This window comes from Ammodytes marinus (assembly GCF_949987685.1).
Source record: "Ammodytes marinus genome assembly, chromosome: 4".
Classification (NCBI taxonomy): Eukaryota; Metazoa; Chordata; class Actinopteri; order Uranoscopiformes; family Ammodytidae; genus Ammodytes; species Ammodytes marinus.
In genome coordinates this window covers 12,416,186-12,441,317 of record NC_137233.1, presented here as the reverse complement: position 1 = coordinate 12,441,317, position 25,132 = coordinate 12,416,186, and the positions used below count along the sequence as shown (strand labels likewise).

The 25,132-nt window shown below is 40.2% G+C and overlaps 1 protein-coding gene across 2 annotated transcripts; it reads left to right on the top strand.

The window, feature by feature from the left end:
• The first annotated feature begins 852 nt into the window (after nucleotides 1-852).
• On the top strand, nucleotides 853-25,132 carry ece1 (endothelin converting enzyme 1). 2 transcript variants are annotated; one of them, XM_080026143.1, is made up of 19 exons: nucleotides 853-1,008; nucleotides 7,790-7,876; nucleotides 10,241-10,379; nucleotides 14,432-14,644; nucleotides 14,775-14,899; nucleotides 15,031-15,177; nucleotides 15,636-15,701; nucleotides 16,078-16,266; nucleotides 16,472-16,614; nucleotides 16,853-16,967; nucleotides 19,987-20,097; nucleotides 20,192-20,290; nucleotides 20,827-20,904; nucleotides 21,044-21,147; nucleotides 21,413-21,523; nucleotides 22,303-22,370; nucleotides 22,522-22,712; nucleotides 23,165-23,260; nucleotides 24,175-25,132. In XM_080026143.1, exons 2-19 carry the CDS (start codon nucleotides 7,790-7,792, stop codon nucleotides 24,349-24,351), a joined length of 2,259 nt encoding a protein of 752 aa, XP_079882269.1. In that variant the 5' UTR covers nucleotides 853-1,008; the 3' UTR covers nucleotides 24,352-25,132. The 2 variants fall into 2 exon arrangements, with proteins under 2 accessions (XP_079882269.1, XP_079882268.1); XM_080026142.1 differs by lacking the exon at nucleotides 853-1,008 and having other exon boundaries at nucleotides 7,243-7,876.

Genomic DNA, 25,132 nt, shown 5'->3' with positions numbered 1-25,132 from the left:
TCACATAGCCTATTCTGCAGCTACAAGTGCGGGGCAGAAACTGGCCCTACATCCACAGGAGGCATCAGAAAACTATTTAGCAGTGGTGGGAATAATTAACTTCATATAGGGCCTAGGCTAACAACATTTAAGAGGAACGAATAGCAATTTTTACTTTATACTACATTTGCTTGTGCAAATGCAGTTTTAGTTGGATTAGGTCTACTTATTACATTTTAAATGCAGATATATGGTCAGTTTATAAAAGATGATGTAGGGGGAAAGGTTGTGTTACAGGTTGTACGTTCACCAGAAATGATAGGACCTTCAAGGATCACAACCTCGGACAACCTGGTCAACAAGGCTACCTATAGGCTTCTGGAAAGCTACAAGGGGCCACAATTTGAATTCGTAGCCACGGTTTAAAGCAAGGGTATCATGTAGCCTATCATTTGTTTTAATTTAGGCCTATACATATGCTACAACTCTGCCAGTTGATTCGCCTACTGACATTAAAACAATATTTTGTTGTAGGCTAGGCCTACTAAAGTGTTTTCAGAAATGTTTGAATAGCCTAGATTCAAATGTGGCAATACAATTTCTAACTAACTAGCCTAATTACGTGTATACTATGCTATAGGCTACATTTGCATCTCTTTAAAAACCAAAAATCTAGATGTCAGTTGGATAAAGCCAGAGTTGGTGAGTTAATAAAGAAATTCTCAAACACAATGCTGTTCATAAAATCACGCTTGACAGCCTTTTTTACACCTCCACAGGATATCCTGAGAGATCAGCGGATTGTCCTAACGCCGCCTCTCAGCTACAGTGGTTTGTTTGTCTTTCAGAAACGTAGGCGAGATGATTTCCGGTGCGGCGGTGTCGCGGAGAAACTTTCAGTGGGATGTGAACTATCTTGGCAGTGAAGCGCAGTCTCTTTGGTCGTGTGTCAGCTGAGGCTCGCTCGCTGTCCCCAGAGTCAGAGCACACCGGAGTCACGGCGGTGGCGGCGGACCATCTGACAGCAGGGTAAGAGCATTGTCCTTCTGTGCCTTTTCATGATAGCCTACTAGATATCCCGTCAAATTAAACATCCAGCGTGTATTAATATCAAATAATCTTTTCGAGGACTGCAACAACATCATGTGTTCACTCTCTCGCTAAAAATGATTTTTCAGTAGTGTTTTTGGTTGTTGCCATTAACGAAATGTTTCCCCTGCTGAATTTGCCAGTAGATTGATGACATTTTGAGATTGTAGCCTATGTTTTATGTAGGCCTAGCCTAACTACCAAACATTTATTTTCTCATTGCTATGCTACGGGACATTGCATTGTTGATCATCGTAGTTGCGTGAAATCATAAAGGCCTATATTCCAATGTAAGCTACATTTATTAAACAAAAAAATGATAGCCTATATAGGCCTAGGCCATATACTGTATGATATGCCTAGATAGCCTATATTTAGTTTTCTTTTTAATTCGTTTAAAAAATGTTTTCTACTTCCACTTCAACTTCAACTTTGACAGCCATACGGTTTCCTCATCTTAAACTTGAGATGTAGCCTATATGCCTACGCACACTAGGCATATGCTAGGGCCACATCAAACGAGGACTACCCCTACCGTTTAACAGACTAACATTTCTACCAAATGTATTTTACAATTGAGTCTTTAAGCAGAATAAATCCACCAGCTGCAACCAAAACCGTATTGTAGCCTAAATGAGTGTGTGGCAACTAAGCCTACATGTTTGTTTTGCTTGATTCAAAAGTATCAATGGCATGAGTTCAATATTTACTTAAACCTTCCAAATGTTGGCACATTTATCTTATGGGGTCTTGGAAGGGTTGGGAGATGGTAAGCAACAACATAAAAGGAGTCATCAGTCCAAAAAATCTTAAACTGGCAGATGCAAAGTTTTATAACAAAAGTCACTTAATGCAGTTTTAGGAGTAAACAGCGTTTGGACTTTGGCAATGATGCCATTAAGTCAAGTCAGTTCATTGCCAAAATATGGATTGCATCACATTGTAACCCTTATTTCAGACTGCATCACTTTGTAACCCTTATATCACGTTTCTTTTTAACTCACACAAAGCCAAACAATCCAATTTGTTGTCTGAATTTTTGTGGATAGCTTGGCTCACTGAACTGTTTTGACCACTGAATTGTGCAAGCTATTGCCTCAGTGATTGATTATTATAATAATACTGCACGCCGGCTCTGGATGTGTTGCACCCAGGGAGCTTGGTTTATTGCAGTTATTCATTACCTAGGTGTGAGTGTGTTTGTGTTTGTGTGTGTGTGCGTGTGCGTGCTGCAGGGCGCCATAACAACAGCAGGGAACAGGTTATCTCTTGTTATCTGTCCGTGCTTTGGCTGAAAATCTAATTGTAAGCAAGATTCAATGTGCCACTCCTTTAATCCTGAACTTATACTGAAAAAAACCAAAACAATCTAGGAGCTCTTTAATTTCCCTTGGATGACATAAACATCCCATTGTGTTGTTTTGGAATATATCATTATATATGAACATGTAAAATAAACATGTCATGTTCTGTTGTACTGTACCATCCATGCCTAGTGGGGGCTGATTGGACATAAAACATTGGCTGGCTGCACAACGAGTGCATAACGTTGACACAAGACTTTACCGAGTGCTGTTGTTTCAGAAACGTCATAGTACTTTGAACGTGCACAGAAGAATAACTGAGAGCCGTCGGGCAACCGGGAATCTGAGGAATTCCAAGAGTACTTTTAAGCTCTTAAAGTGTCCCCCCCTTTTTTTTGTCCTTCAAAGCAGCTGTACGTAAGCACTTAACTAAAAATACCCTTTGGTTAGTTTAACAGAAAAAAGCTGATTACCTGGGGAAAGAAAGTATAGCTTTTTTTGTCCTGTTTTTTCAAAAGCTCATTATCAGGGTGTTTTCTACAGAGGAAACGTCTTTGTGCTGTGAAAAGAAAGACATTTCCAGGGCCATCCTCATGTCACATGTCGAGAGCTGGAGCCTGAGACAACTCTGTCTTATCTGTGGCCTTCAGGCAGGAACACAGAGGGACTGAACTCCACCAGATGTATGAATGTTGACGCATTGAGTTATCATCCCATCTGGTTTGTTTGCTGCATGTAATGAGAACATGGTCAAATGACATACACAAGCAGCACATACTGCACATGGCACAGGGTCGAGAGACATTGAGTACCAGGCAAGGAGGGAGGACAGTACGGTAACTTTTGTCACTGCAGTAAACAAAGAAACTCTGGTGATAGAGGCTTTTCAAAACTACTACACTACTCATAGTGTGCGGCCAGTTTACCTTGTGATAATGTTCAAATTGTCTCATGTTGTCGCAGTGAGATGTGTGTGGTCATGTTTACATTTGGCACGGTAGTATTTCTGGAATGTTTTCCCAAACCTTGACCTTGGTCTTTGGTATTCACAAGAAAAGAAGAAGTGATGAACTGATTGCTGTAAGCATGAATGGGAAGTTCGGCTGTAGTTTCAGTCTGTGCTACTATCTCTGTGTGACAGAGAGGTTTACGAGCACGCTATCGGTCAATGCTGAGAAAAAAAAAGCAGAAGTGCCGGATCTCGACGGAAATATGACCGCAATCACAGAGGTTGATCGACTTGTCACACAACATATGAGGCTCAGACCGTCACTGTTTTTAGTGTTTAGTCTTAAATGACCTTAACTGGCTTCCCAAAGTTGTAACTGAGCTGCCTTTCTTCATCGGAAAAAGTGTGTTCACTGCCAGTTTACGTCAAACAACGCCAGTATATCACCTGTGGTCGCCTTCCTTTCCACAAATGTCAGTCTTCACAATTCCCCTTATTTTTTGGTCTTTTGTCCGGTTCTCATTTTTCTCTTGAGAAATAAACTGTCCATGTCTAACAAACACAGCACATAATCCCAATAACAAACATGCTCCGGTTATTCTTGGAAGAATGCCCCAGTGCTACAAATAATCGCCTGGTTTGAAGGATCAGTGACGAATAACTGACGCATGTTTGTGGTCTATACAGCCTCGCTCAAGGGCCGTGGCCTCGCGTTGTTTCCAATAATGGTGGGATTTTGACCATCAGCTTCTTTCGGGAATTCCTTCACGCTCGGTGGGACACTGTTGTTAGATTTGCCGTCCAGAACAAGAAGTTATTATGAGTCCTTTTTTAATGGCTCCCAATTACCACTGAGCATGACTCCCAGAAAGTGTTGGCGTCAACAGAATTTCCTCAGCAGGTTACAGTTTTTACAGATGTTACAGCTTTCACTCTACTACCAGTAAGTCATGGCATGCTGATGACCTCAGATTATGAAATGTTTACATGTAATTCCTTTCAGGAATTTGCAGATGAGGACACAGAGGCGGAATTCATGACTAAGATATAAAACTTTACAAATGATATTGCTGATATTAATCACCAAATAACATTCTGATGAACGGGAAGGAAGTGTTGTCGCTAAGGGATATGGCTCAGGGTGGGTCAATCGGTGTGACAACTTGTGCAAGCACATCTGCTCAGACCACACTACCAAGAAAATGTTAAAAAACAATGACTGCATGCTGAGGAGTGTGTGTGTGTGTTGTGTGTGTGTGGCCTGTGCTGCACTGTTACATCAGCACCACTTTTATGAGGTTAACGTTAGTCACAGTGATTCAGTAAGCGTCCATTGTTTTGTTAGACTCACCAGCTGTAATCCTTTTTATGCATCATAGGGAAATGTTAATAATAATAATTGATAAGATTTATATAGCACTTTTTTGGAGGTCACTCAAAGACGTGTGTGTGTGTGTGTGTGTGTGTGTGTGTGTGTGTGTTAGTGAGAGAAAAAGTCAAAACCCCAAATCAATATCACCATTAGGCCCTTGTTGCTTCCAGCTATAGGTCATTTTATTCCATGTGTGTAATTGAATGTGGCTTAAAAAACTATTGGTGGCCTCTTATTCTCCCCCTCCTCCCTTCCTTTCCTGCGTGTCTCTGCATCTCTCACCACTTCAGTTGCCCGACAGTCCTTTTTTTGTTTTGACGTTTGTATGATTTCTTTGTTGTTGATGTTTTAGCAGCAGCCTCCTCCTTGTATCACTGGGCTTGATTTGCAGAGTCTCGTCTGATAGAAAACAGGATTTAACAGTGTTCTAGATTTTCCTGGTATTTTCTGGAAAGCTTGTTGCGGGAACATGGTTTTTCCACTGTGCATGTTTAAAATAAATCACAGATCTGCGACCAGAGTGCCTCCGGGTCATGTTTACAAGAAAAAAAAATGTTCTCTGTCTTCATTGGGTAAACATGAAGATTAAATGAATAGTTCTTCCTGTGCTCAGTGGATGTTAACATGGAAAGATACAAGCCAGAGCATTAAAAGGTAAACGTCCAGAAGGAGAGAGATAGAGAGTGTGCTTATTCACACAACATAGGCAGCATCCGGATGCACTTGCAAATTATATTTATTGGCAACATTTACAAACATTTTTACAGAAATGTTCAACCTGTTTGCTAAATAAAACAAGAACAATTCAAATAGCTCAACATAATTAATATCACAAGTACTTTCTCCAAATCCAATAGGGGTTAAATAATTTTGATTGCAACATACAGGTTTATCATACAGTATTTCAAAAATATAGTCAGTAATGTTCCTTTACAAAGATACATGTAAAGTGTATTGCATTAGTTTAGCAAAGCGTCTTAGCTGCAGCTGACGATGGTCATTATCCTCTTTACAGAACTGGCCATGTTGTGTAAGAAAATCCGATGCACCTTTGGTTACTTTTGTTCAACACATACATAGGATCTCTTATTGGTACCTGGCTTCACTAAACCTAACAAATGTAACCAGGATAAAGGGTATCATCAACTCGTTAGGTCGATCCAGGGTTTTCAAATCTAGTTATCTAAGCATGTTCACGTAAAGGGGGTGGAGTTTGCACCATATAACCAATAACATGCATGCACTAGACTCACAGAGCCGCACAATGAGCAAACTATTATATTAAACAGATATGAAGAATTTAAAAATGTAATCTTTGCTAAAAGCAACACAGTTATTGCTGCCAAAGGCGGGAAGGAAAGTTGGCAATAAGTTTACTGTGCAATTGCTTAATTGGTCAGAGTATCGATATCAATGCCTCATCATGAGTAGATCTGACTATAATTACATGTTGTGTAGCAATACATTTATGTGCTGATGCATTCTCATGGCATTTATGATAATTTTAGTCATATTCCTCCAGGTAGTTTTAAGATATTGAACAGATATAAAAACATTCCTGACTTGTAAGAAGGCTTAGCTACAAATCTTATCAAGTCAACAAATACAAGCAATTTAGTGCTTAAATCCGTCTACTTCAGAGCAAGTTGGGTGTGCAACATGAGTTGAACCAGCTTCATGACAAAAAGAGTTGCCTACAACATACTTTTTATGAATTGCATTTTATTAAAATTCTCAAGGTGTCAAATATGAGGAATAATTATTAATTACAAATAAAGAGACAAATAATTTGATCACTTCAAAGTGTCACCTTCATAACAAAGGAGAAAATGTATCTATTTTAACAACTTTTCAACGGTTAAAGGTCAAAAGTTGAGAAGAAAACCAAAATGATGCATACATTAGGTTACGTTATAACCAAGCTTGATAGCTTATTCCAGATCAGTGCTCTCTGTATGTTGGCTGATTAACCATGAGGTCATAAAACATTATTAATATAGACAAATACATGTCAATTTATATTGGATTCTCTCTTTGTTAACTGCCAAGACTTATCATGTAAACCCCTTTACATGTTTTAAAAAAAACTAAACAAATGCCATATATGCGCACAGGAAGTTAGCAGTTTAGCTGTAACTTGTAATTGTTTACTTTATTTTTAAGCCATTTTTATTTTATTTTTTAAATCTTTCAATACATCAACTATGCTTCATTTATTAAGGAGTAAACCATTTAAAATGCAGTGTTTGAAGCTTGTGTTTGCAGGCCTGTATGTGAGGGGTTAAACTAGAGAGGAACTGACTGTCATGAATATCAGGTAACGGGCAGCGACTACAAGCATGTAGTGGGAGGGGGATATTTTGTCCGGGCCCCTCCTCCGAGTGCCTCATGTCCTATAGAGAAGACCCTGGGCCTGAACTACAACTGTGAGGTTCCCTCCCTTAATCTAAGTAAAACCACATTGAGGAATGCACTCACTCGCACACATACACACACATGTACACACATGTACACACACGCACACAATCACTACCACACACCCAGTCTCAGTCATGTAAGTCGCTCAAGTCAGTGCTCTTCCTGTTTTGCTCTAGTTCCGTCTTCTCTCGTGCCGTGCTTGCATAGACTGGGCTAATGAGGAAGTCCAGAAAAAAGTTTTCCCAGGAAGAGCCACACAACTGTTAAAAGAGGAAGAGAGGACCCACGAGGAGATCTTACAAGGACATTCGGCAGGAGGTTTTTTGTTGTTGTTGTTGTGACGTTAGCCCCACGGGGGTAGGCTATCTGCCAGACACCATGGGGGCTGTGAGACGTGTGGTTGGGGCTGAACAGAGCATAAGAGTGATTTTGAGAGGAGAGGACTGACACACTCTTTCAACTGTAACTTTATGTTGGAGTGAAAGAGCTCCAGCCGGACAAATCAGATACCTCTCCCGATGTATTTTAAAGGGAAACCCTACCCTGGAGCCTCAGAGAGCGCTGAGGAATAGACGTCACACAAAAACACTCTCTCACACACACCAGTGGGAGAAGAGAAGGGGCTCGAAAGGGAACATGGAAGTACTGAGAGAGTCTTTTCTCCATTTGACTTTTCAGATGTCGTCGTATAAGAGAGCCACACTGGATGAGGAGGACCTGGTGGACTCCACCGGTGACGACATCTACCCATCATCACCCATGCAGGTAAACAACAAACACCTAGTGCTAAAAATACGGGAATGGCTTACTGGGTTACTCTGTTATAGGAACAATCTGTGGCACTTTAGGGTTGCACACCTTCATAGAACTGCTGCCTTGTCAAAATCTTTACATTTTCAGACAAATTTAAAGTTGCAGATAAAAATCCAACAAAAAATTATCAAAATTGTTGCTGTTTTGAAACATTTCAACTGTTGCATGGGGTCATTAATCAAGAGGATTACTGTTATTTTGTCTAAACACAACATGTTTTTTTTGAGGGCCTGCTTTTCAAAGAGCCTTTATAAACTGTGACAAGGGCCAACCTGCCGAACAGATGCTTCACGCTGCACTGACAGGCTGTAGTGTGTCTGATTTACTGCTAATACGGTCCATACACTAATTAAATCATGTTAGCTCACATATGGCTGTTGAAAGAAACTGTGGAAAGATGATGATGATGAGTGTTCCCCAGGTGGTTATATGGCATAAAACCGCATTGTCACACGTGTAAAATGTTGTTATTTCTGTCTGAACCGTTAGCAATGGAGTGACTGAACCGTCTTTTATGATTTGTCCATATTATTAACATGGATTGTTTTTATCACCCTTGAAGTGCGTCATTGCCTGCCTGATGCACAGTTTATGGGCCGTAAAATTAGCCTCAGACTTCGCCTCGCTTATTGCAGTAACTGCGAGTCCAACTCACGTTTGAGCAGATTTCTGTGTAATTTTCTTGTTTGTGACACACAATTCACCACTTGTAAACTAAAATGTTTTATAACAAAACAATGACTTTGGGGGCGCCCTTAGCTCAGTTGGTAGGGCGTCCCCCCCATGGACCTCGGCTAGCAGCGGACCCGGGTTCGATTTCAGCCCGCGGTCATTCTCTGCATGTCAATCCCCTCTCTGCCCCATTTCAACTCTGTCTCTACACTATCAATAAAGCATAAAAATGCCCCCAAAAAAATAAAATACATTTTTTGTCTTACACGTGTAACTGTTGAGGTTAGAAATTGTCCTACTGTAAGATCAGGATCTTTTTCACACAAGAGACGTGATTACAAATTACATACAACATACAGTAACTAAAAGAAAATGTAGTCACAAAAAAACTCATCAAACACACTAATTGAATGTGTTAAAGAGGATGCAGTCTTAAATCATGGCTGAGATTTGCCTGACACTTATTTGAGTCATCAGCACACACATACTTCTTTAAACTGTCCCGCTACTCTCCTTTGCATGCTGTTGTCACTTAGCATAGTATAAGTAACTTCACTTGTGGTGGACAAATGGTTTCAGAGCTTTTTTTCTGATACCTTCCTTTTATTGATGTTGGGAAAAGTTCTCTCTGGGCACTTTTCAAAATCCAAAAATGAATTTTTCAGATACTCAATCTGACCAGAATTAACAGAACTGGTTTTCGTTGAAATAAAATGCGGTTTCCAGAGACTTCTCGATAAACTGCAGATGGAGTGCTCCAGCTTGGCAGTGGTATTCTCTCAATTACACTTCGATCCAAACCAACTTGCTGAGCTATTCGGATTAAGGAGCCAAGTGTGGCTTTGGCATTTGATTTAGCCTACTTACGAGTGACTGTTGAACTCCCATCTAAGCTAATAGCAACAAATCGGATCCTTATATTTACACTCCTAAAGTAATTGACTTCCTCAGGATATATCTGAGGTCCGAGATTTGGCATTTATCACTGGGATACTAAAAAGACTGGCCGGACTACTATGTGCCCCACAAGGGATTTGTAAGTGCAACTCGGAATCATTCCTGTAGAAAATAAGTTCACATCGCAGCCAAAATGCAATATTTAGTGGAAAGAGGTGCTGGGGTTAAGATCCAATGCACCAATCATCGATTTGAAAGAATGTTACTGACCACAAACTATGGACATTTATCTCTCTATCATATACCTCTCTATCTTATGTTGATTTTCCGAGAAGCTTTGTTTCCTTACAAAAAAACGCAGCAAATATGGCTCCACAGTATTATTGGGTCTTTTTTCCCAATCTGGGGCAAAGGGAAAAGATATTTTAGGAGTGCATGTTAACGTAGGAGTGAGGGCAGGGAACAATAGAAGAATGCCTAACCTTTTTGTGGAGGAGGGTAACAATCTCTGCCTCCATCAAATCTCTGAAAAGCTGATTGACTACAGATAACACTTTCCACGCTGTATTATTTCAACAACATCAGGTGTCTTTATGCAATTTACAGCCGATTAGAAAGTTATTGTATGTCTTATCTATATAGATTCTAACGCTCACTAAAGGTTAAATGTCATATAAACAAGTATCTTATTTCTATTAAGTGGATGAAATGAATAGTTTTTAAAGGTTTGTCTTTGTGTGTGTGCAGGTGACGGTTCTGCACAGGCGTGGTCTATCGTGTTGGCAGGACAAGACGCAGAGAGAGAAGAGGCTGCTGTTTTTGCTGTGTGTTGTGTCATTGGGCCTGTTTATATCCCTCATCACAACTGGGGTCTTCTACAAACAGAGTGAGTTTGAAGTTCTGTTTAAACCCTTTTGTGCTTTGGTGACACACACTGAAAAGAAACATCTGCGGTTTCTGTGAGGTGGTGCAACCATGGCGACTTCAGTTGAAAGCTCAGTTTGTGATTATCCTTTTTTTATTCTGAAGTCGTCATATCGGGAAAAACAACGCCACCTTTCCAAAAAGAGTCATTTTTAATAATGACATAAAGAAGAAAGACTTAAAGTTGTACTTGTTTACTGTGCTTTACATGACGAGATTGATACCCACATGTCTGTATGATGGTAAATACAGTTTGAAGCTACAGTCAGACGCTGGTTAGTTTAGCTTGGTATAAATACTGAAAACAGTCAGAAACAAAGGTAACAAAATCCACCTACCCACATGTATAATGCTTACACATTAACACTTTATGTCTTTTTTGATTAATCCATGCATAAACTGAACTCGCAAATATCAACAGCAGTTGAATGGTGTGTCATATACCTTTACATTTCTTGACTTAGAAATGGGCTGATAAGGTGGTTTTTCTGACTGGATTATGTTGTTTCCCCCTGTCTACAGTCATGGTGCTTAAGCTCACCAGCTGATGTCTCCTGCTCCTTATTTACCATACAGTCATGAGAGTGGGGTGTTATGTATCTTCTCATCTAACCCTTGACAAATCATCTTATCTCAAAATATTGACGGTGGAGAAGAGAGGGAATAAGTTGACGTTAGAACAAAATCTATAAGCGAACAGTGGGTATCTACCCAAACTACCAAACTGCAGGGCGTTGCTATAATAAAGTGTATCTGGTATATTATTTATCTTAAACCAAAGGCTGACCTTCAGCTAAGATGCCTAAAAACAACTTTAAATATCTCCCTTGAGCTTGGTCATTATGGAAAAAAATGGCTTGTGGATTTACCATCACATCCAGGTGGCTTTTGAACTCTGTTGGTTTCCTCATATTTAAGCATGGGAAACTCGATGCCACTTCCTCCCATTCAGAACTGCATGTCTGATCACACGTTGAAATAATAAAAGGAAAAAGGATGAATTCTCCAGGGGGCAATCACCTCATCACTGCTCTTAACTTTGGCTCCGTCTCCGTTTCCTACCTTATATGGACACACGGTGAAAGTCTTTACAGTGAGTCAAGTAGTAGAGGTGAGCTGTTCCCTGGAATTGTACTCACACTTGCACTTCTTTAAACACTTCCTTACATTTTTGAGAGCCGAATTCCTTTGTAACAGCTTTTGTGTTTCGACTTCAAAAAGTAACACCCAGCGGCACAGAAAGCCTCTGTGCTAGTTTTAGAAGTTTATTTATTTATTTGTTTATTTAACAGGGACAATGCACAGCACATAAGCAGTACCAGATTTAGCTATAAGCTAATTTTCATCTGTAGTCCCTGGTCACGTTTAGCTCTTAGCACTAACGAAGGAGCAATGACACGTACAGTGCCTTGCAAAAGTATTCATACCCCTTGGAATTTTCCACATTTTGTCACATTAAAACCACACATGTACATTTATTTTACTGGGATTTCATGTGATAGACCAACACAAAGTGGTGCATCATTGTGAAGTGGAATGAAAATGAAATATGGTTTTAATTATTTTTTTAGAAATAAAAAACTGAAAAGCGTGGCGTGCATAAGTATTCAGCCCCCCTGAGTCAATACGTTGTAGAACCACCTATCGCTGCCATTACAGCTGCAAGTCTATTGGGGTATGTCTCCACCAGCTTTGCCCATCTACAGACTGATATTTTTTCCCATTCTTCTTTGCAAAATAGCTCAAGCTTCAGATTCAGCATCAGATTGGATGGAGACCATCTGTCAACAGCAATTTTCAAGTCTTTCCAGGTATCCTCAATTGTATTGAGGTCTGGACTTTGACTGGGCCATTCTAACACATGACTATGCTTTGATTTGAACCATTCCATAGTAGATCTGGCTGTATGTTTTGGGTATTTAACCTTCTGGAAGGTGAACCTCCACCCAGTCTCAAGTCTTTTGCAGACTCTAACAGGTTTTTCTGCCCTGTATTTGACTCCATCCATCTTCCCATCAACTCTGACCAGCTTCCCTGTACCTGGGAGTAAGAAAAGAACCCCCAACGCATGATGCTGCCACCACCATGATTCACAGTGGGGATGGTGTGTATAGGGTGTTAGTTTTCCACCACACATTGCACTTTGCGTTAAGGCCAAACATTTCCTTTTTGGCCTCATCTGACCAGAGCACCTTCCTCCAACCCTTGCCACAAGCCAAGCCAGGGACACAGCATATTCAGATGAGACCAAACTTGAAGTGTTTGGCCTGAATGCAAAATGCAATGTGTGGCGGAAACTAACACTGCACATCACCCTATACACACCATCCTCACTGTGAAACATGGTGGTGGCAGCATCATGCTTTGGGGGTCCTGTTCTTAGCAGGGACAGGGAAGCTGATTAGAGTTGATGGGAAGATGGATGGATCCAAATACAGGACAGAAAAGAGTTAGAGTCTGCAAAAGACTTGAGACTGGGGTGGAGGTTCACCTTCCAGAGGGACAACTAGCCTAAAAATACAGCCAGATCTACTATGGAATGGTTTAAATCAAAGCGTAGTCATGTGTTAGAATGGTCCAGTCAAAGTCCAGACCTCAATACAATTGAGAATCTCTGGAAAGACTTGAAAATTGCTGTTCACAGACGCTCTCCATCCAATCTGATGCTAAACACTCAAGCTATTTTTTAAAGAAGAATGGGCAAAAATGTCAGTCTGTAGATGGGCAAAGCTGGTAGAGACATACCCAAATAGATTTGCAGCTGTAATTGCAGCGATAGGTGGTTCTACAAAGTATTGACTCAGGGGGCTGAATACTTTTGCACGCCACACTTTTCAGTTTTTTATTTATAAAAATGTTTTAAAACCACGTTTAATTTTCATTCCACTTAACAATTATGCGCCACTGTGTGTTGGTCTATCACATAAAATCCCAATAAGATAAATGTAGCCGTGTGGTTATAACGTGACTAAATGTCGAACAAGGGGTATGAATACTTTTGCAAGGCACTGTATCTACTATCCAAGAACAGTTCATGTCAACTCTTAATCAGACAATTACTTGTGACATTGCCTCCTACGAAGTCTAGATCATTAACCGTCACCTTTCAGCTAATTATTTAAAAATACTTCTTACAAGGAAAAAAAATTCCCTCCAGGTTGTATATCTTGGCTGTTACCTCTTCTGAAATAATGGCTTCCAGATGGTCTGAAAACCCACATTGCATATTTGGAAACCTTTAAATATTTTCAGTTTATCCATTGTGCTCCTCAAAAATCTTCTTTACCAAGAGAATGTGTTTCCCACATTAGAGGGCTGACAAAGGCTTAAGGGTATAAAAAACAAACTATGGGCCAAATCCACAAAAGGACATTTCTGCTTTTGCGGCCTCTAACCCTGTGCAAATGGGAGAAAAATACAGCGTGTAATTCATAAAAAGCATGCGCAAAGGGGGAAATGAACTGAAGAATTCAATTTCCGTTTAACAAGCTTTATTGGCATGAATGTAACAAAATAATATTACCAAAGCATAATAAGACATATTAAATTAGATTACAATTGATAGATATGAATAAGTACAATCTGTCTTTGTCTCTCTCTCTCTCTCCCAAGTTTGTGAGCTTTTAATGTCATTAAATTGATATTGAACGATATTATAGGCAACATCTAGTCAAGGGGAAGTGGGTCTTTTGCTTATATCAGATTTTGAAATGAAACAGTTTAAAGCACTTTATAGAACATTCATCACCATATTATCCTGGCCTATCATCTTAATTAAGGAACCTGAAACACTGCATACTCAATTAAACGCAAACAGAGGGCAAATTGTGCAAAGCTGCCAAATTCTTATGGGCATGTTAGCGCAGGCATGTCATTCATGCATTTTCTTTTGTTGATGCGGTGCTAAAAAGGGGCAGATTGCGAGTGTTAATTCTAGGCGAATCATGGTTCTATTAGTGAGCGCAATCCATTCTTTGAGGATCCGTCCCTATGATTCTTCTTTTTCTTCTGCAGCTCACCCAGGCTTGTGCCTGACAGAGCCGTGTATTACTGTGGCCAGCGCGGTAATGGGAGCTCTGGACCGATCTGTAGACCCCTGCAATGATTTCTACAACTTTGCCTGTGGCGGCTGGGTGAAGAACAACCCCCTCCCCGAGGGCAAGTCCCGCTGGGGTCCTTTCAGCAACCTCTGGGAGCACAACATGGTTGTAATGAAGCATTTATTAGGTCAGTGTCCTTGTTAGAGTGGAATTCAGTGTCCTCAGCTGCCTTTTTAACCACAGACAGAGATGTAATGTGTGGGAAACCGTCTTACTTTTCATTCAAGTCATTTATTTTATGTCTTTTAAATGGGCAGAAAACACAACAATGAAAGGTCTGAGTAATGCTGAAGAAAAAGCTCAGCGATACTATCAGGCCTGCATGAATGAGACCAAGATTGAGGAATTAGGAGCTAAGCCACTACAGGACCTAATCAGCAAGGTATGCTTATTTCCTAAATCGTTCAAACATTAAACACATTCATCACATTCAATCCTTAATTTCTATTAAGATAACTCATTTACTTGCCTCCATCGGTCTCTGAGCGTCCACCTAAAGCCTTCCTGTTTCAGTTAGGAGGCTGGGCCCTGACAGAACCCTGGGACAAGCCCAACTTCCAAGAGGTCTTGCGTACAGTTTCAGCCAGCTATCGCTGCTCGCCTTTCTTCACAGTGTTTGTCAGCACGGACTCAAAAAACTCCAACAGTAACATCATACAGGTGAGACTTGAGATTTGTATAGAGGCCACTTTAAAGGTGTAACTGCTCGAACAGTTAAACTGTATATATTTAGACAGAATTCTGTATTGACATTACAGCAAGTTATTTTCTTCCCTGAAACGTTGGATCACATCTGTATTCTAACATCAAATTTCCCTCCAACACAAACAGCTTTTACTGGCTTCCCTCAAGAGACAGATTGTTATCTCTGCTGAAAATCCAAAAAACAACCCACTTATTTTCACAGTGGTCTCGGTTTCATGCTCATTGTTTAAGTTGACAGTTCATTCCTTTGTCGGCAATCACGAGAGCATAACAAGTGGTACTGATAGGATCTTATGCAAGCTTCTGCGTGGCGCTAACACAGGAATGAAAAACAGAAGGTTTGTTTGTGAGTGTTGCGCTGCAAAGGAGGATGAGCTGGAAGTCAAAAGATATTTTTCTCTTGACTTGACCAGGTGGATCAGTCCAGCCTGGGGCTACCTTCACGGGATTACTACCTCAACAAAACGGCCAATGAAAAGGTAATGTTGTTTACAGTATTACAGCTGTTTCACTGTTGTGAAGGGCGTACAAAAAGTTGGATAGTTGGATCTCAAAGCTCATGCAAGGTTAATAAATCAAGAGTTGGAACAAAAAAATAACTCACGTTCCAGTTTTGAGAATACTCAATGGCTCATTGCAGATTTTTGCAACAGCAGTCAATAAATATTAAAATATAAATATTTTAGCCTCGGGGAAAAATTCCCTGAAAAGCAGCTTGTATTGGCATAGTTAGGGAGTGTTTTTTTTCCTGACTGAATTTCATCACACATTAACAAACCCTTTGTCTCCCCAACCCCCCACCACCCACCCCTACTTTCCACCACACTGTGCGGCCCACCCACTCCAACGCTGCAGTATCTGACGGCATACCACAACTTCCTGACGGAGTTAGGGGTTCTCCTGGGCGGCTCCGAGGAGACGTCTCGGGCGCTCATGTCTGAGATTGTGGACTTTGAAACCACGCTGGCCAACATAACAGTCCCCCAGGAGGAGAGAAGAGACGAGGAGCTCATCTACCATAAGATGGAGGCCAAGGATCTGAATGTAAGCATCTCCCTGGTTTGCTTTCCGCCAAATAAAAACATCCATAACAGTATTCTACTTATATATTATATCATGACTGCTCATGTAATGCAGTGAGCAAAGCTACAGTATGTGAACATCTAAAATATACATATACAATCTTCATGGTGGCAGTTTGTAAATACATGACTTTGTCTACATGTGTTTGTGTATGTATCTTTTGCAGACTCTAGTTCCTGTAGTGGATTGGATGCCATACCTCAAAGATGTGTTTGCTCCGGTCCCGCTCAATGATTCCGAGCCAGTGGTTGTTTATGCCAAAGAATACCTCGAGAAAGTTTCTGAACTCATCCTTCAAACAAATAAAAGGTTGGATGCTGTCAAACACAGGGTTTTACTTTGCCATGTCAGTTTACTCAGTTTTATAACGATATAGCAGTAGAGTGTATTAAATAGAGGGAGGAGGTATACTGTAAAAGCACATACACTGTTTACATAATATATACATGTATACATCCTTCTATACTGTGAGGCACAATGGAAAGGATTGAGACAGTATTGAAAATGGCAACACAATAATGAATTTAATATATATTTTTCTTTTCAGCCTACTAAACAATTACATGATAATGAAGGTGGTGAGGAAGATGGTGTCTATTTTGGACCAAAGGTTCCAGGATGTGGAGCAGCGGTTCCTCGAGGTCATGTATGGAACAAAGAAGGTGAGAGATGAAATGTATGTCTTTTGCTGCATGACGTAAATAGATTTAAGCACACAGGAGGGAATAAGCAGATAAAAGTGGGGGGAAACAGCAACCTACTACTATGTGTTTGTCCGCTGGCAGGCTCTCATGTTCCTAAGGTGAATGCAAGTGTCTGACTTGTGATTTTAACATTGTCTTTGTGCTTTTTGACCTAAACAAGTATTTTCTGTCAGAGGAAATGGCTGAAAGCCAAACAGCCGGGTTGACTTGACCTCTTGTTCTTGTGTGTGACACATGGCAGAGGATTCATTTTTTGCTGAACGCAGATAAATGGAACTTTGCACTAACAGGGAGGCATAATTCTACCTCCATGATGGTACATTAACTGTTACTTATAAACGTTATGTTGGGCTTCCATTGACAAGAAACCTGGTTTCCTTTATGGGGCTTAAAGTCAGTCATTCTAGAGAAGGCTTGTCGTCAAAATCACTTTTTTTTTGTCAAAATCAGTCAATTCCTCCGCACAATCCGCTACGTGTACATACTATGCATGAGTGCTAAAAAAGACCTAGTGTTAATACACAAACCCTTTGTTTTCATGCCGGTTAACAGAGCCTAGGCTGTGTAATATCAATGGATTTTTTTTCAGCGCTCACACAGTACATCTAGCAAATTGTGAGGAGATATTTTGACAAAAAGTTGCAAAAAAACAAGCATTCTCCAGAATCGCTGACTCCACCTTTAAGAGGTTGAGAAGAGAACTCTGCTTAACACAGCTACCTGTCTGCTAGAGGAACTTGAATTCTCTGCCTCTATTTGTAACTGTGTTTTCAACACATTGGTTCTATTCATGTTATGACAGAGACCCCGGCACAAGTCATAATAACGCTGGGACAATGTGGAACGAAGGAAAGCCTCTTCACATAGCCTATACAATGTCTCTATGCCCCTCTCTCCATCATTTAAACTAATTGTCTGATAAAAATGTGTTAAAATGCAAACTGTTGGCAGCGAGGTTTGTGGATAATCCAAAGTGACTGCTATATTGTTTCTGGACAGAGATTTTGCTAATTCATTTCCTAAATGTTGTTTACTTATGCTCTGACAAAATTCCACTGGGCTTTAGTGTATTGGGTCAAGAACAGAAATCGCAGTAATAAACATGTTAAATTCCACAGTTAATCAAACCAAAATAGTCTAAATTGAAGATATTCCGACAACAATACGTTTCCTCTCTTAAGTGTAAGTTTAACTGACTAGGCAGCAAATTGAATGACTTTCTTAGCGAGTGACTGTTTGACCTGAAACCTTTATCTGAGCGAGAGCCTGTTCCCTCTGCATTGTTTTCAACTGGGGTCAAGTTGTCATAACAAAAGCGCAAATGTTCTATGCGTGTCTGTTTTATGTGAGGGAGCAGATATGTCTATTTTTCCATCTGTGCCGATGTGAACGGGTTTTACAAATTGCTGTTCGCTCAGAAAAAGCTCTCATTTCCTCACTCCGATCACGTTTCCTCTTTACCTATGAATACGTGCAGCTCCATTTCTCCTTGTACTTCCTTTCTCCTGATATAAGTTTTGTTACTTCTTATTTAATTTTTTACTTTGAGACAATTTTTTAAGATTTCGATTTCCAACTTAGGATATAATATAGGAAATTATATATTTTGTGCTTTTGTGTATTCTGTCTTTACATTAAGAAATTGTGTTAATATTAGCAAAATCTCCGACTTAATGTTAGAAATTGTTACCACAAATGAATTTTTTATTCATAAGATTTCACACAAATGCACACATTTTCCATCAACCTGAATCAATGTTTTTGTAAAACCAACTAGAATAAGTTGTAAAAAATGCAATAAATACCTAAACATACAGTATATCCACATATGTGACACATCAAAGGTTATTCTAGTCCTGACGGTAGATGTCAAAGAGTAGTTCATCACTCAAGTGAAACTGCGGTTTTGATGCAACTCTTTTCCTCACTCTACTCCTTTACCCATTTCTACTGTGTTTGGTCTCTGCTGGCCCGCTCGCTTGCATTGCTCAAATTTTGGTTTCAGTTGACAGAAAATCAGCACGTGGGGTGTCCTGGTGTTGCATATTCCTAAAGCAAACAACTCAGTCCTTCACATAGAACATTATGTCTCCCAGCCCACACAGAGATAACAGCTCAACTTTGCCTCAAACACTTTTAGAGACCACGAGAAGTTCACAGCTGTTCTCACACATTTTTTACCTGAGTAGATTTTCTTCTTCTACAAAATGACTGCTTTTGCCTTCTTGTTGTTCTACTCTACTGTATAAGATTTAAGTATTCATTGAAATGTATTTGTAGCAGTGGCAGCTGTATAAATATATTGGAAAAAGACAATTCAGTTATGCTGATATACAGTATAGTTTTATGTTGAGGTCTTAAAAAATTATCCACGAGCAAGAGAGATTCTGGATCTCCACTTCACATATTTATTTATTTATTTATTATTATTCTTCCGGACAATTACACATAATACATAATTTTCTCATTGCATATTCATACATATTACTTTGTGTTATCGTCCGAAGGGAAGCAGGAGAAGCCAAAGGCTTATCGGGTCCCGCCCCCACTATATAGGAAGGAATTCCATACGTCCATCAATTTAATAAACAAGCTTATGCTGTGCACAGTCATGGAGGGTTGGCACCTATCCCAGAATGCAATGGGGCGACCTGCCAGATGCAGGAACAGATTACTATCACAGGGCTTGACAGGAGACATAGCAGTGCATTAGTAGACACTAGACAACAGTGTCTGTTCTTGGAAACAGTCTCACTATCACTACAGGTCTCTCCACCTACACACATAGCTCACATTCTGCTGTGTTAATCAGGTTCATTCTGGGGAAATGTAGAAAGTGACTAACTCAAGCAGACACAGAAATGCTGGGACATGCAAACATACATTTGAAATAGATTGTTGTTATCAAACAGTAGTACAGAATGTGAGGATGTATTATTCCTTACCATGTATTAATGTTGATCAATTGATGTTGCAGAGCTGCACCCCACGCTGGAAATTGTGCGTCAGTGACACAGACAGCGCCCTGGGTTTCGCTCTCGGTGCCATGTTCGTTAAAGCCACTTTCGCCGAGGACAGCAAGGCCATTGTAAGTGTTTTTTTTTAAAGGTTTCTTTCCTCACAATAGCTGCTCCTGCTGTGTGAGATGATGGATGTGCATCTGACTTTCCTCTGTGTCTCAGGCCGAAGACATGGTCTCAGAAATTAAATGGGCGTTTGAGGACAGCCTGAAGTACGTGGGCTGGATGGATTCGGAGACAAAAAAAGCAGCAAAAGAAAAGGTGTGAGAACAATATGTTTTTCTCTCCCATGACACTTTTTTTCTGATTTATAAAATGTGCAATCAGCAATTCTGGAGAACACTTTCTGTCAAAATCCTTTTTTTTCTAATATCAGTGAATATCTCCTCATTATCCACTACCTGTACATACTGTGTGTGCGATGAAAAATCTGTTGTGAATACACAGCCTAGGCTCTGCAAACTGGTATGTAAATAGAAGGTATTTAAACAAGGGTCCCACTGTAGCAATATGCCCGTTTACAGACCCTAGGCTGTGTATTGACAATGGACATTCTTTCTCTGCACACACAGTACGTACAGGTAGGGGATCCTGAGGAGATATTTGCTGATTTTGACAAAAAGCTATTCTGACAACAAGCATTCTCCAGAATCGCTGACTCCACCTTAGAGTGAGACATTAACATCTGAGATGAGTTCTTTTGAGCTGTTTTTTTGTGCTGAGAAATACATCACTGCCACCTGGTGTGAAAACTAGTCTTTTACGCAAATTCATTAATTTTATTTTATGTGTCACAGGCAGATGCCATATACAACATGGTTGGATATCCAGAGTTCATCATGAATGCCACAAAGCTAGACAAAGTGTTCAATGATGTAGGTAAATGTGGAGCTGTATTATCTGTCCTAACCATTCTGCCATGCTTATTTATAACGTCATGTCCAATTTTGCTGCACGAAAAAAAAAAACACTGAACTCCATTCTTCTATCTCTTGGGATTCCTCTGTCTTTTAGTTTACGGTGGTGTCAGATCTTTACTTCCAAAATGTCATGCAGTACTACGACTTCTCGGCCAGAGTGACTGCGGACCAGCTGAGGAAAACTCCCAACAGAAACCAGTGAGTCGCTCCCTGTAATAACCCTCAGTCCCTCGGGCCCGCTTGCAAGAAAGGAGGCTGCACGCTCTGGCTGGCATGCATTCCCATTCTACTGAATCAGCAGAATACCGCTGCCATCCACAATAGTTCCCAGGCAACCAACTCATCTTTCTGCTGAACTGATCCTTGTCTCTATGCACAGCAGCGCAGGCTTGAATCTCTGTTCTGAATGTGTTGTGACCATCATGAGACTCACATGTGGACTCTGTGTCCTTTGTTTTTTCAGGTGGAGCATGACCCCTCCCACAGTGAATGCATATTACAACCCGTCCAAGAATGAGATGGTTCTGCCTGCAGGAATTCTTCAGGCGCCGTTTTATAGTCGTTCCTGGCCTAAGTAAGTCTTCGACATGGCACTGCAGGTTTAATACATCATGTTGGGGCGATTTTAAAACCCTTTTATTGTCCACTAAGGAATATCTCCTTAGTTCACAAAACTATTATATCAGCATAGAATGAAAGTATAAAAATGTAATGATAGTAAAACAAACACAACTATCCTGTGATATCCACAGAAAATGTAATTCAGCAGCTTTTCTTCTTTAACTAGACATGAGATCCTTTTGGTGTGCTGTTGTAAAAAGAGCATGATAATCAGAAGGAATCACAATTTGGCGTCACCTCATCTATTCACTGTTTTGACTTCTCTATTTGATTCCATTTTATTTGAAATGTCGAATCATTTCTGATCCTGGATTAGCCGGGCAAGCTCCAAATTGAAATAAGTCTCCAGTATACGCCTGGCCAAAAAATAGTATTGCACATTATCCCCCTGTAAAAACACAGATTGACCATCTTAAACTTTGGTTTTCGTAGGAATTAAACAAATAACATATAGTGTTTTCATCTACAAGCTTACTACTTTGAGAAGTGCTGGTCCTTAACTTTTCACATAGCATGTCCAGGTGTTTCCCCGTTTCCGGTCTTTAAGCTAAGCTAAGCTTCATATAGATATGAGAATGGTGTCACTTTTCTTATTAAGGGAATAGTGAACAACTAACCAACTTGCGATATATACACACAAATGTCTAAAAGTCATCTAGAATATACTGTAATTGCTGCATGTATTTCTTTTTACTTCTTCAAAACATATGTTTTTTCTCTCTTGTGTTCCAGGGCTCTGAACTTTGGTGGAATCGGAGTAGTCATGGGACATGAACTGACGCACGCTTTTGATGACCAAGGTTGGTTAAAAGCCATTCCTTTTTTATACAATTTACATTTCCAAAGGATCGCAAAAATAACATCATTCTGCTGATACTAAATATTTTGATTAAAAATATGCCTTGAACCATGACGTGGCTCTGAATACGGTAATATTTCATTTTCGAAAAGGGAGGGAATACGACAAGGATGGAAACCTGCGTCCCTGGTGGAAGAACTCATCGGTGGAGGCCTTCAAGAAGCAGACTCAGTGCATGGTGGAGCAGTACGGAAATTACAGCATCAACAAGGAGCCGCTGAATGGAAAACACACTCTGGGAGAAAATATCGCTGACAACGGTGGACTCAAGGCCGCCCACAAGGTTTGATGATAGATAGGAATAAGTAAGCTTGAATATTTTTTCATTTGGGGGGGTTGATTTTTTATTTAATTCATTATTATAGCAGATCTGACGTAGATCCCCTGCATTAGTTCATAGTTTATCTGTTCAGGGTCTGCTGTGGGCCACATCCATTAATCTGTATTGGAAAAAGCAGGTTGTCTGGTTCACAGTGAAGCCTGGAAATGCAACAGGTGGTTATGAGGGGCCTTCTCAGCCTCTGGTTACTTCTTCACATGCACACATTCTTTCCATGTAATGAAAGGTCATACGCTATAAAGCAGATGGGCAAATCAAAAGCAGCCCGAATTAAAGGGTATGTTAACCAGTTGGGAATGACACAGTGGAGGACCCTCTATATCTCTATTTGCACTTTTACATTAGAGAAAAGCAGTGGATATGTGTGTGTAACATGATCATTTGTTGCTTTGAAGGCTTATGTGAACTGGATCAAAAAGAACGGAGAGGAGGCCACCCTGCCTGCCCTGGGGATGACCAACCATCAGCTGTTTTTTGTAGGGTTTGCCCAGGTTTGTATCAACCATAATACTCTTTCTTCTGACCTTATCAAACTGGTACTAAAGATACTACTGTTGCTCTTGACCACATATTTTAGAGCTTTCATATTTTAAAGAATATGAAAAACCTTAAAGAGGACCTATGATGCTTTTTGACTTTTATGACCTATACACGTTGTTATGATGATTCATAGTCATGCTTAACCATACTAAATTATCAAATAATGACTTACATGCATTTCGACGTATTCCCTGCTGACCGTCTGGGGTGTCTGTGCAGAGCACTAAACACTATTCTAGCCAGTCGAGAAGTCACGTCTTCAAAGCGGTCTACCCTTTCATAATTTGTGACGTCGCATAAAAATTTGTGACGTGACCACGCGGATGTTTCCATGTATGGTAATGCTGTCACTTCCCTGTTCGCGTCTGCCTCGCGCCCTTATAGGTCCATGCTCGCGCTTCCCGCCACTGAAAGTGTTCCGGAAGGAAGGTAACCAATCACAACGGAGTGGGGTTTGCAGGAGGGGGGGAGGGTAGCGGAGATGGCCGATGCACAGGCGGAGGGAGCGGAGATTGCCGAAGCACACACACTCAAGTGTTGACAGGACGTGCTGGATCGCCAAAATAAGAGAAAGAGCTTCCCGAAAATCTACATAGTTTTTTGTGATGTGATTCGTGTCAGGTTGCTCTGTAGCAGTGTAAAACAAGAAATTAAGACCAGAAAAGTAGTATAATAGGTCCTCTTTAATGAGATTATGAAATACGTTGAAAAACAATAAGGCCAGTCTCTGCCATTTAACTTTATTTTTTTGTTATCTGTTCCCTGTAACCTTGTTAGGAAAAGTGCCATATGAATAAAGTTTTTTTATTATTATGGAAGGACCGTCTCTCAAGTTGTGTCTCTTTATCCCCTATTACCTCTGCAGGTATGGTGCTCTGTCCGGACGCCTGAGAGCTCACATGAGGGTGTCATCACAGATCCTCACAGTCCATCCAGGTTCCGAGTCATTGGCACCATCTCCAATTCAGCTGAATTCTCAAAGCACTTTGGCTGCAAAGCAGGTGCTGCCATGAACCCTAAACACAAGTGTGACCTTTGGTAACGCCTCAGTGCTCAGCCGGGAGATAAATGGACGTTTGGGGGGAAAGTAGCCCGAGGTTCTGATGAAACCTCTCTGAACAGGGAACGCGAGAACCACTGAAGCTCTTACTGCCTTGCCACTTACTGCTTATCAGGTTCCCTGTCAGGACAAAATGTGCCTGCTCTGTATGGAGGATTGCAATTGTCTGTGCTTCTCCACAAGGACTGTTGGTTTCCCCAACTCCTGAAGTTAAATGTAGCTTTAAAATGTGCTTCTTGAACACTGGAAACCCAACATATGGTTACCAAAAATGGGGGGACTACTCTCAAATGTTGTAATAAGAAAAGTTACGTTTAGTTTTTCGTGTAACTCTTCACTGTGCTTTGATCTACTCCAGTTTACTTAAATTTTATTTTATTTATGGTCACAAATGTTTTATATTACAGAACAGCAGAGACCTACAATGTTATGTGATCTGCATTATGTGAACAGTTTTAAAGCCGTTAATTAACAATTGGTATACATGAGTTGTATTACTACAGCAAGTTTTTATTTGAACCATTGCAATATTTCAGAAAAATGTGTACAATCTGGTCAAACTGTTACATTTTATGGGTGTCAAAAACATTAACATTGGCATTTTATTTCTGTAATGGAAGACCAATAACAATCAGAAAGAAAATTAAGGCAGTAAACCAAAGCATCAGCTACTCTTTTTTTCAGTCAGAATGATGATGTGCCATATGCTTTTTTATGAGTAAGACTTTTGTCACAAATTATTTTGTATAGTAAAACTTGTCTT